Below are 13,349 nucleotides of genomic sequence, written 5' to 3' on the forward strand. Positions count from 1 at the left end.
CCTCCAGAGATTATTCTTTCAAGTTCTTGGGCTTAATGAAAATGTTCTGTTACTTGTTTCTAGAAGTCTTTAATACAGTAATAGAATTATTGTCAATAGAATCACTTAGTACTCAATATATAACATGATATGACATTTATCTTGATATCATCTATAACTCTTTGATTCTCTGGTACTGAACACAATCCTATATGGATTCAATCATGAGTCTGGAGTTTTGAGAGAGGTCAGGGCTGGAGGCATCCTTTGGGAGTCATGGATAGGATGGGTGAGAATCACTATGTGGGTGAGTGGAGAAGTGTAGAGGACCAGCCCTCAGCCCTGGGTGCTTCAACATTGACAGTTGAGAGGAGGAGAGGAACTGGCAAAGGAGATGGGAAGGAGCAGCCAGGGAGGGAGGAGAAGGACCAGGAAACTCTGGTTCCCTGGAGGCCCAGGGAGGCATGTGTGTCCAAGAGAAGGGCGTGGCCAGCAGCATCCAACAGGGTAGCTGGATCAGCGAGATAAGGACTGGAAATGAGCATCGGACTAAACCATGAGAAGGTCATGAACAAGTCTTAATTGTGAATGGTGGGGGGCGAAGCCTGATGGAAGGGAGTTTAAGGGAATTGGAGATAGTGACAGACAAATCTTTCTAAGGCTTTAATACGAAAGAGGGAAAAGGGGACATAACTGACAGGAAGTGGGGTCAAAATAAGGTGGTTTTAATTTTGTAACTGGCAGAGATAACAGCATGACTGGATTCTGATAGGAATGTTCCTATCTGGTGCACTGGGCAATGTGTGTCACGTCTGGTGCAGTAGGCAGCCCACACCCGACCCATAAGCAAATCTGTTAGCTCCGTCTCCAAAATATACCAGGAATTCAACCGCATCTTACTACCTACATTGCTGCATTCTTATCCAGGATCCCATTATTTTTCTCTGGGACCACTGCAGCCCCTCTAATTGGTCTCCCTACCCCTTTCCCTACACATGGGTCTTGCTTTGTGTGCTGAGTGACTCATATCCCTAAAACATAGGTGCTCAATAAATACTCTTTTGAACAAATGAATGTAAACTTGTGATTATTTTTCTTTTTCTTTCTCTCTTTCTTTCTTTTTTTTTGGGCGAGGGGGACAGATTCTCACTCTGTTGCCCAGGCTGGAGTGCAGTGGTGCGATCTCAGCTCACTGAAGCCTCTGCCTCCCAGGTTCAAGCGATTCTCATGCCACAGTGTCCTGGGTAGCTGGGATTACAGGCGCGGGCAACTACACCTGGCTAATTTTTGTATTTTTAGTAGAGATGGGGTTTCACCGTGTAGGCCAGGATGGTCTTGAATTCCTCACCTCAAATGATCCACCTGCCTCGGCCTCCCAAGGGTTGGGATTACAGGTGTGTGCCACCGCACCCAGCTGTGACTATTTTCGAACTACTTAGTTTGGTATTATTTAGCCCTACTATTGGTGGACAAAACAAGATGCTTCTTAATATTATGGTTTGTCCAGAAGTAAGTATTACAATTCACCTAATGTCTTTAGAAAGGAAGAGCTCTGAGCCCTGCTGCCCAGTTCAATTGTCATCCTCATGGGAAACTCATATTCCAAATATCACTTTCCTTCTCATTAGGAAAACATTTAGAATACATCACATACATATTTTGGTGAGAGCTAAGTAAAAGTCATTGCCTACTTTTGTTTGTTGTGGTTTTTAGTAATTTTATATACTTAAATATATAATAAGATAATTTCAGTATTAATGTTTTCTCTCTTTTTTTTTGTTGTTTTTTTTGAGACAGAGTCTTGCTCTGTCGCCCAGGCTGGAGTGCAGTGGCGCGATCTCAGCTCACTGCAACCTCTGCCTCCCAGGTGCAAGCGATTCTCCTGCCTCAGCCTCCCGAATAGCTGGGACTACAGACGCCCGCCACCTCACCCGGCTAATTTTTTGCATTTTTAGTAGAGACGGGGTTTCACCGTGTTAGCCAGGATGGTCTCAATCTCCTGAACTCGTGATCCACCCGCCTTGGCCTCCCAAAGTGCTGGGATTACAGGCATGACCTCCACACCCGGCCTGTTTTCTCATTTTAAACTCTAAGTTATTACTAATTCAATACAATTTTGAGGAAAATACAGAATGACTTTCTCTGTGAAATTAATTTCATATTTATGTCCCCTTTCTAGGTCACCTGCAATGTCTGGAGGAATTTTTGCTATACATCGGCATTATTTTAATGAAATTGGACAGTATGACAAGGATATGGATTTTTGGGGAGGAGAAAATTTGGAACTTTCACTAAGGGTAATTCAGATTTTATTTTTAAAATAGCTATAGAGAGTGAAACCTAACTTTGTCACATACAATGCTGTGGTAACTATGCTCAATTTTCCTACATGAACATCCAGTACCATTCCAGCGGCACATGCAGTAAACAATTTATGAGGCTCCTTGTAAAAATGGAAAACATTTAATAAAATATCAGATTCTTGTCCTGGTGTGGTGGCTCATGCCTGTAATCTCAGCACTTTGGGAGGCTGAGGCAGGTGGATTGTTTGAAGCCAGGAGTTCAAGACCAGCCTCAGCAACATAGCAAGACCCCCATCTCTACTTTTTTTTTTTTTTCCTGAGATGAGGTCTCACTATGTTGCCGAGGCTGGTCTTGAACTCCTGGGCTCAAGTAATCCTCCCATCTCGGCTGGGATTACAGGTGTGAGCTACTGTGCCTAGCCTCTACTTTCTTAAAATAAATATATTTAATTTAATTTAATTTAATTTAAAAATACTAGGTTCTTATACCATATGTTTTGTTATTTCTGATGTATGGTATATCAAATTAATATAATATTTTAAATCTATTATTTTTATTGTCTTGCTTTTTCCAGTTTTTTCTGTTTTGGAGTTTATTTTCTCTCTGTTTTCCTTCCTTCTTTTGGCCAGTTATTTGTTCATTTTTAAAGTTCCCAAGCAGACTTCTTTCATAATGCTTCAGATACTTGATTATGCATATAAAAATATCTAGAACAATATCATTTCCTCTAAGCCTCTATTTGATTGTCCCTCTTAAGCTTGCTGTTTTTGTTGTTTGTTTTTTTCACTTTGTTTTTTCATTCTCATGTTCCCTTTGGACCCAGGAATTATTTTATAACACCCATGCCTTTGGCATATTTTATTCTGTTTGGTTGATTATTCCTTGTTTTATTATGTCGCACTCTAAGAAAATGGCTCAAGGAGTTCACCTCCTTTCAGGATCTACTAACTGTGATCAGTTTTGTGTGTTATACAGGCAGAGTTGGAGAGTCAGTATATTCCTTTTTCTGGCCCTACATTCCCTATAGATAGCAAATGATAACTAATTTATTATTCAAACATTAATTATTCCTACTCCAATATTTCAATGGCCCCTTTCCTGATGGCCCGTCATATCTTTTAAATATACTTGGGTGTCTTTTTATAAAGAAGTATGTAAATTAATAAGTAGCTGAACTACTCTCTTGTCACCGGCAGCTGTCTCTAACCACAACAAGTAACCTTGTCTTTCCTGAGAAAAGAATGATCTCTGCACCTGCATACACCCTTTCATTTCTCGTTTACTCCTCATTCCAGTAAATCGATATCCTAGAAGGCCCTCAGCTTTCTGTGACATCATTCCAGGAACTGCCACCAGTTTTGTGGTGATGTCCTTAATGGATGGCTTTTGATCTTCCATCTATCTGAGGTCATTGCAGCATCTGACACTAAACCGTCTTTTCTGGAAGTTTTCTTGGACGTTAGGACAATATTCCTGGTTTGCCTTCCATTGCTCAGTTGTTCTCAGTTTCCTTTGCAGGAATTTCTGCTGCTGCTCACCTCTTAGACACAGGTGTCCCCAAGGTTTCCCTCCCTGTCAGACTTTGCTTCTTACCCCATGTGCTCTTCAGGGCTCAGGGCTAGCAACCAGTTCCTCTGCACCTGTGAAGCCACGCTGGTTGTTAACATAATACAGTCTTTCTGTATCTGGTGTGAAAAAAACTCTACTCTGAGCCAAGCAAATACCTTCCACCTGCAGCCCAACCATAGGTCTACACTCCCAGGACCTTCCCATGTTCCAGTAACTAAGGGAATAGCACTTGGCAGGGCAAGTCTACTCTGATCGCCGAGGGTCTGTGCCACACCCTTGTTGATATTTTTAGTAGGATACTTGCATCAATCCCCATGGCTGTAACTAATACCTGTATCATGATAATATCCAGCTCTATAGTTTCAGTTTAGGACTATCTCTTTTTTTTTTTATTTTTTTTTTTTTGAGATGGAGTCTCGCTCTGTCGCCCAGGCTGGAGTGCAGTGGCGCGATCTCGGCTCACTGCAAGCTCCGCCTCCCGGGTTCACGCCATTCTCCTGCCTCAGCCTCTCCGAGTAGCTGGGACTACAGGCGCCCGCCACCACGCCCGGCTAATTTTTTGTATTTTTAGTAGAGACGGGGTTTCACCGTGTTAGCCAGGATGGTCTCGATCTCCTGACCTCGTGATCCGCCCGCCTCAGCCTCCCAAAGTGCTGGGATTACAAGCGTGAGCCACCGCGCCTGGTCAGGACTATCTCTTGAGAGTAATATTTAAGCTCAATCTAGCTATCATTTAAGGAGCATCTCCTTTGAGTCAAACTGTGCTGTATGCTGAGCATTGAGAAGAAGATACAGTCTTCATTAATTCATCCATGCAACAATATGTATTGAGTACTGTTATATATGAAGCACTGTGCTGGGTGCTAAAATAGAGTGGCACACAATACGAAAGTGGCTTCTTTTTTTTTTTTTTTTGAGACAGAGTCTTGCTCTGTCGCCAGGCTGGAGTGCAGTGGCGCAATCTTGGCTCACTGCAATCTCCGCCTCCCAGGTTCAAGTGATTCCCCTGCCTCAGCCTCCCGAATAGTTGGGACTACAGATACGCACCACAACACCCGGCTAATTGTATTTTAGTAGAGATGGGGTTTCACCATGTTGGCCAGGATGGTCTTGATCTTCTGATCTTGTGATCCGCCTGCCTCGGCCTCCCAAAGTGCTGGGATTACAGGCGCAAGCCACCGCGTCCGGCCAAAAGTGCTTCTAATGTCATGAACCTTCTATCTGTTGAGTAGGGTGAGATTATCAGATATTTAATTTTATTTTTGGCCCGGGTGTGGTGGCTCACGCCTACAATCCCAGCACTTTGGGAGGCCAAGGTAGGCGGATCACCTGAGGTCAGGAGTTCGAGACCAGCCTGGCTAACATGGTGAAACCCTGTCTCTTCTAATAATACAAAAATTAGCTGGGCATGGTGGTGCACGTCTGTAATCCCAGCTACTCAGGAGGCTGAGGCACGAGAATCACTTGAACCTGGGAGGTGGAGGTTACAGTGAGCCAAGATCGTGCCACGGCATTCCAGCCTGGGCGGACAGAGCAAGACTCTGTCTCAAAAAAAAAATTTAGTTTTGATAAATGCAGTAGAGAAATACAGAGTATTATGGGACCCTCTAAAAGGAGAACCTAGCCTTCTCTTGGGGGATTATGTGTCTTAGATGGCTTCCCTGAAGAACTGACATTTAAGATACATGTAAAGGATAAAATGTATTTTATTTAACAAGTTCTTATATCTGACATGCACTGCTCTAAAATCTTACAGATATTAACTCATTTAATCCTCCTAACAAACCTATACGGTAAGTACCACCATTATCTCCGACTTATAGTGGAGAAACTGAGCCACAGAGAGGTTGAGTAACCTGCCCAAACTCACAGAACTAGTAAGCACTCTGCTCCCAACCTGTCGCTTCCTGCCTCGTGCTGTCTACTCAACTTCAGGTCTTGAGACCCCACCAGCTCAGTTCCACCCTCTTTCTAAGTCACTTCCATCTGAGGCTGGCAATGTATCGGAAGCCTCCAGTGCTCTGAATTTTTTTTTAGTTGCCCAGAACTCAGTGCTACTATTGCTCTTGGCAAGTGATGGTTCGTGGATGCCCGCAAAGCTACAGGTTCACTTCCAGTCTCTGAATGGTTCTCGTAACTGAGCTTCAACATGGCATTTCCATTTTCCTGGCAAAGCAGAAGCTGGCCTCAAACAGCCCCAACAATCTGCAGTCTTGGTTCACCTGATCTCCCCCACACCTGCAGTCCATCCTGCCATCCCCAGATGCCGGCAAGCTGTGCTGCTCCAGGAACCAGGGCCTTGCCCTGCACTTGAAAGATTATCCCTAGAGAAGCCCTTTTCTCTGCCTCTCCCCCATGCTGAACCTCTTAGATATCAATGCCAGTTTAGACTCCACCCAAGGTTGCTAACTCTCCTTGGATGCTCTGGTGTGAAAACAAACCATATGTTCTGTAATAGAGAAATAGTCAAGCAAATTCTCAAACACCTGCACAAGGGAGAATTAGGCAAGTCACTCAACAGTCTCCTCCTTCTCTGCCTGGAACACTCCAGTACCTCAGTGGGTTACCCTTGGCCCATCTGCTCAGAATTTCTGTTCCTAAGAGTTTTAGGAATCAGGCAGTTATTGTCACAGCAGCAGTCAGCTCTTGCCATCATGACATTATGTAATAAACTACCTCAAAACTGAGGGGTTGAGAACAATAAGTATTTACTTTTTCTTTCATCTGTCCATGGTTGGCCAAAGTGGCTCTGCCTCAGAATACAGGTTGTTGGGCTGGGCTCTAGTCTCTGAATTGGATTCAGATCTGATTATCATTCTAGGAGTAGCAGCGACTCACAGCATATTCTTCTCACGCTGAATGGCAGGAATCCAAAAGTCAAGCCAAATCACACAGCACATTTATACCTCTGCATGCATGATGTGTGCTCACGATCCATTGGCCAAATGTGTCGAACAGAGAAGCCCAAATTCAGTGGGTCAGGGAAACGTGCTGTTCCCCAAGGTGAGGGACAAGGAGTGAGCTGTTTATTGAACAAGATTTCAATCTATCACACCAAATTTCTGGAATGACCAACTAGGTGGATGGAGGTCTTATTTACTTGAGTAAATAAAACTGGTGTTAGCCAGTCAGAATGGCTATTATTAAAAAGTCAAAAAAAAAACAAAACAGATGCTAGTGAGGCTGTGGAGAGAAGGGAATGCTTATACTCTGCTGTGGGAGTGTAAATTAGTTCAACCATTGTGGAAAGCAATTGGGAGATTTCTCAAAGAATTCAAAACAGAACTACCATTTGACCCAGCAGTCCTATTACTGGGTATATACCCAAAGGAATATACATTGTTCTACCATAAAGACACACGCATACATATGTTCACTGTAGCACTTTCCACAATAACGAAGACATGGAATCAACCTAGATGCCCATCAACAGTGGACTGGGGCCGGGCATGGTGATTCACACCTCTAATCCGAGCACTTTGGGAGGCCGAGGCGGGCAGATCACTTGAGGTCAGGAGTTCAAGACCAGCCTGACCAACATGGTGAAACCCCGTCTCCACCAAAAATACAAAAATGAACCGGGTGTGGCAGTGTGTGCCTGTAATCTCAGCTACTCAGGAGGCTTAGGCATGAGAATCGCTTGAACCTGGATGGTGGGGGCATCCAGGTTGGATGACGGTGCAAGACTCAGTCTCAAAAAAACAAAAACAAAAACCAGTGGACTGGATGAAGAAAATGTGGTACACATACACCATGGAATGTTACACAGCCATTTAAAAACAATAAAATCATGTCCTTTGCAGCAAAGTGGATGGAGCTGGAGGTCATTATCCTAAGCAAATTAACACAGGAACAGAAAACTAAATACCGCATATTCTCATTTATAAGTGAGAGCTAAACGTTGTACATGGACACAAAGCAGGGAACAACAGATACTGGGGCCTTCCTGAGGGTGGATTGTGGGAGGAGGGTGAGGATAAAAAACTACCTATTGAGTGCGATGCTCATTACCGGGGTGATGAAATGATCCGTGCTCTAAACCCCCAGACATGCATTTTACCCACGTAACACGCCTGCACATGTACCCTTGAACTGAAAACAAAAGTTGGAAAGAAAAAAGAAACAAAACTGGTGTTAGGAGGAAAATGCTCCTTCATGTATCAGCTAGCTTTTGCTGTATAACAAACTATCCCAAAACACAGTGCCTCAAAGCAACGAGCAGTGGTTATTTCTCACAATCCACTGTGTCGCTAAAGTGGTTCTTCTAGGCTTAGCCAGAAGAGCTGAGTTGTGTTGGTGTGAGAACTACTCATAGAGTGGTTAGGGTAATTAAACCAGAGTTCTGGCAAGTACACTGTAAGACGAGAAATCAGGTACACAAGATTTATATCATAAGCCCATTCTTGGGGTATTATTTTTAATAATGAAAATCAGAAGCTACCAAAATGTCCAAACAACATAAAACTTCAAAAATAATTTCACACAACATCAAATGAAAAAAAATCAAGTTATCTTAATGTTTATGTCTACGTGAGTTTACATATGTACCTGGGTTAATATTGACTCACTCGGAATGTTAGGACAAGAAGTGAATTATGTTTTCTTCTGTGTGCTTTCCTGCATTTGCCAGATTTTCAATGGTTATATTTTACTTTTGTGTAGTAAAATTAATAGCTATTAAAAGTGAGCAACATAAGGAGTTTTAGATATTAAAAAAGATGAATAATTGAATTCAGTCATGATCAGCATTTCTCGTTTCTTGCCTACAACCAGCAATTCCTGTAGGTAATTATGAAAGAGGCAGAACCCCTTCGTCTTCATTGCTGACTCTCAGTCAGGCTTTCTAAATTTGAACCTTGTACTCTGCTGTGTAACTTCTGTGTCATTGGGCAAACTTCTTAACCAATCTATGTGTTAGTTTCCTCATCTGTAAAATGGGAATAATCACAGAATCTGAATTATAAGGCTGTTGTGAGAATTAAATAAGAAACTTAATTAGCCATTATTATGGGTTTTTGTTGTTGTTGTTTTTTGTTTTTTGTTTTTGAGATGGAGTCTCGCTATGTTGCCCAGGCTGGAGCGCAGTGGCACGATCTCGGCTCACAATCTCCGCCCCCTGAGTTCAAGCAATTCTCCTGCCTCAGCCTTCCAAGTAGCTGGGATTACAGGCATGCGCCACTACGCCTGGCTAATTTTTGTATTTTTACTAGAGACAGGATTTCACCACGTTGGCCAGGCTGGGCTCAACCTTCCTTCCTTAGGTGATCTGACTGCCTCGGCCTCCCAAAATGCTGGGATTACAGGCATGAGCCACGGCACCTGGCCACTATATTTGTTTAAAAGCAGTTGCCTATTAGTAATAATGCATTCATATATTTTTTGTTCTTCTTATGCCTAGATCTGGATGTGTGGAGGCCAACTCTTTATAATCCCCTGCTCTCGATTAGGACATATCAGTAAGAAACAAACTGGAAAACCTTCTACAATCATCAGTGCTATGACCCATAACTACCTAAGACTGGTGCATGTTTGGCTGGATGAATATAAGGTGGGGAACACATCCTTGACTGGGAAAATGCATGTGAGGCCGGAGCAGGACTTGTTCCGAGGAAGCCTGCTGCTGCCTTTCCAGATCCAGCGTTTGTTCTGGAGGTCATTATCCTAAGCAAATTAACACAGGAACAGAAAACCAAATACTGCATGTTCTCATTTATAGGTGAGAGCTAAACATTATACATGGACACAAAGCAGGGAACAACAGATACTGGGGCCTTCTTGAGGGTGGACTGTGGGAGGAGGGTGAAGATAAAAAACTACCTATTGATGGTTATTGATAGTTGTTCTTTTGTCTGTTTTTCTTGAATACAGCACCCCTCTAACCCCTCATCAATCCATCCCCAACCCTATTCTCAGTTCATCCTAAGCTGCTACTCTTACATCTCATTATTTTTGTTTTAATTTCTGGGAAAACTCAAGTCTCTCAGAAGTAAATCAATCAACATGAGCAGTCTTTTTTATGGAAGTACTGGATCTATTCCCTCCGTTCCCACCTCCAGGCAATTGTTCCACACCTGAAGCAAACAGCTTCTCCTTGCCCCATCCCCACGTGCAACTCTCTTTTTTTTTTTTTTTTGAGACGGAGTCGCTCTGTCGCCCAGGCTGGAGTGCAGTGGCGCGATCCCAGCTCACTGCAACCTCTGCCTCTCGGATTCAAGCGATCCTCCTGCCTCAGCCTCTGGAGTAGCTGGGACTATAGGCGCATACCATCATGCCTGGCTAATTTTTGTATTTTTAGTAGAGACAGGGTTTCACCATGTTGGCCAGGCTGGTCTCAATCTCTTGACCTCATGATCCGCCCACCTCGGCCTCCCAAAGTGCTGGGATTTACAAGCATGAACCACCGTGCCTGGCCCATGTGCAACTCTTGAGATTCTTTTTCTTCCCTGCTGATTTCCCAAGCGATGTGGATGCTGCTGGTCTTGAGACCGTGTGAGAACTTCCACTACCACTTTTCGACCAACAGCCAAAGATTTCTGTATCAAAACTATACCCTATCATCTGTGCATTTCCCCAGGAGTTAAGTACCTTGCCAGGACTTACAAGGGTGCAAGTCCATCCAGAAGCTATGTGTAAATAAATACAAAAACCCCAGCAAAATCTCATTTCAGACAAACAAATAGAAATGTGTAAGAATCTCTCTGACAGTGTATGTCCTGGTCTTCATCTTATGTTTCTCTAACTGAAAAAACACACTTTAATTATGAAGGTAATAATGCTCCATTTCTTTTGTAATTAGAGAAATGCGAACTAAAACTTCAAAGAGCTATTTCAACACCACCACTTAGATTAGCAGAATTTTAAAAGTCTGACAGGTCTGGCTGGGCACAGTGGCTCACGTCTCTAATCCAAGCACTTGGGAAGCCGAGGCAGGCAGATCACCTGAGGTTGGGAGTTCAAGACCAGCCTGACCAACATGGAGAAACCCCGTCTCTATTAAAAATACAAAATTAGCCAGGCGTCATGGCACACTCCTGTAGTCCCAGCTACTCAGGAGGCTGAGGCAGGAGAATCGCTTGAACCCAGGAGGCGGAAGTTGCAGTGAGCCAAGATTGTGCCATTGCACTTCAGCCTGGGCAACAAGAGCAAAACTCTGTCTCAAAAAAAAAAAAAATCTTACAGGCCCAAGTGTCGGTGAGCAATAGGATCTCTCAGCTTTCACTTATGGGAGTGTTGACTTTTACAAAACTGCATCTGAAAATAGCGTGACAGCATCTGCTAAAGTAAAAGATCTGAATACCTTGTGATTCAGCAGTTCTGCTCATGCATATGCTACAGAAGCACGTGCTTTTGTGCACCAGGACACATGAACAAGAAAACTAATAAACAGCATTATTTGTTTTAGCCAAAACTTGATACAATACAAATACTCATCAAGAGTAGAGTGGACAACTGTGATATATTTAGTCACTATAATCCTATACAGCAATGGAAATTAACTGGGCTGGGCACGGTGGCTCACACTTGTAATTTCAGCACTTGGGGAGGCCGAGGCAGATGGATCACCTGAGGCCAGGAGTTCACGACCAGCCTGGCCAATGTGGTAAAGCCTCATCTCTACTAAAAATACAAAAAAAATTAGCCAGACATGGTGGTGGGCACCTGTAATCCCAGCTACATGGGAGGCTGAAGCTGGAGAATTGCTTGAACCCAGGAGGTAGAGGTTGCAGTGAGCCAAGATCACACCACTGCACTCCAGCCTGGGTGACAAGAGTGAAGCTCCATCTCAAAAAAAAAAAAAAAGAAAAGGAAAGAAAACCAACTATAGTGTATAGTTATGTCTCACTTAACGATGCGAATATATTATGAGAAACCACCATTAGGTGATTTCATTGTTGTGGGACTATCATAGCGTGTACCTACACAAACCTAGATGGAGATGGTATAGCCCATTGCACACCTTGGCTATATGGTATGGCCCATTGCCCCCAGGCTACAAACCTGTACAGCATGTGACTCTGCTGAACACCGTAGGCAGTTGTAACCCAGTGGTAAGTATTTGTGTATCTAAACATATCTAAATAAAAGGTACAGTAAAAATATGGTATTATAATCTTATGGGACCACCATTATGTACGTGGTCAGGCGTTGACTGAAACATCACCACATGGTACATGACTGTACCTACAAGAGCATAGGTAAATTTCAGAGATGTAATGGTGAATGAAGGCAGCCAAACACAACAGAACTCATACTGTATTATTTCCTTCCTGTAAAGTTCAAATGGGTAAAATTAAACCATATAATTTGTGCATGAATAATCAGATATCAAAGCTAGAATGAAAAGAAATGAATATATAATCAAGATAGCATTTAAAACAAAGGAAAAGGGTTATGATCAGGAAAGAAAAGGCAGGGGGCTTTCAAGTTGTCTTTCAAAATCAGAACATATAAACATATCTCATTCTTTTAAATAGTTCCTTTAACTGGATCTACCAAAATTGATCCCATTAATAAATAGTACCAGTTGATAAGCATTCTGATTTCCCTGGCTTTTTGCTATTTTCTTGACAATCCTCAAATGAGAATTCTTTTTTTTTCTTTCTTTTGAAGCAGAGTCTTGCTCTGTCACCCAGGCTGGAGTGCGGTGGCGCAATCTCGGCTCACTGCAACCTCCACCTCCCAGGTTCAGTGACTCTCCTGCCTCAGCCTCCCGAATAGCTGGGACTACAGGTGTGTGCCACCACGTCCAGCTAATTTTTTATATTTTTAATAGAGACGGGGTTTCACCATATTGGCCAGGCTGGTCTTGAACTCCTGACCTCATGATCTGCCTGCCTTGGCCTCCCAAAGTGCTGGGATTACAGGCATAAGCCACCACACCCGGCCTTGAAATGAGAATTATTGACATACTTTTTTGCGCATATTTTTGCAAATATATCTTTGGAATAAATTCAAGACATGAACTTGCTGGGGCAAGAGTTAGTGCATTTTAAATCCTGATGGGGTAATATCCAAATGATCTTCACTGTCTGTCTCGTCATCTGTGCTGCCATCAAATGTATATGAAAGTGCCTGTCTCCTCATATTGGTTATAATTGAACTGTTTGTTTGTTTTAATCAGGTTAAAAAACATTGTTTAAAACTGTATTTCATTACGACAACTCTTGAGCCTATTTTCATGTTTGTTGATTTTTTTTTCTGTGAACACTGGTCAGGGATCTAGATGGTTGAACTGAACCTAGCTATTTCTGCATGGTTTACTGACTTTCACAAAGCAAAAAGTTAACTTAAAGGGATATGATGTGTTAAGTATAAAAATCAATGGATTGCATAATACAGCACAATGGGAAATTTAGTGACTGATTGGGACAAGAGAGGGCTTTGGACAGGAAGATGTGCCTAAGGTCATCCATGCTGTCTTGTCTCCAAAATTATGGCACCCTCCCCCACCTGCAGGCTCGTCCCCTGCACCAATCCACCCTGGGGACCTAGGGGTG

The 13,349-nt window shown here is 42.9% G+C and overlaps 1 protein-coding gene across 1 annotated transcript in view; it reads left to right on the forward strand.

Annotated features, from left to right (window-relative positions):
• Positions 1 to 13,349, forward strand: part of GALNTL5 (polypeptide N-acetylgalactosaminyltransferase like 5) — a 62,428-nt gene that overhangs the window by 47,920 nt on the left and 1,159 nt on the right. The window contains 2 exon segments of the mRNA XM_055281493.2: positions 2,159 to 2,276; positions 9,251 to 9,400. Of these exon segments, the coding sequence (XP_055137468.1) occupies positions 2,159 to 2,276; positions 9,251 to 9,400 (268 nt within the window).

Source organism: Symphalangus syndactylus, chromosome 6 (assembly GCF_028878055.3).
Source record: "Symphalangus syndactylus isolate Jambi chromosome 6, NHGRI_mSymSyn1-v2.1_pri, whole genome shotgun sequence".
In the NCBI taxonomy this organism is placed as follows: Eukaryota; Metazoa; Chordata; class Mammalia; order Primates; family Hylobatidae; genus Symphalangus; species Symphalangus syndactylus.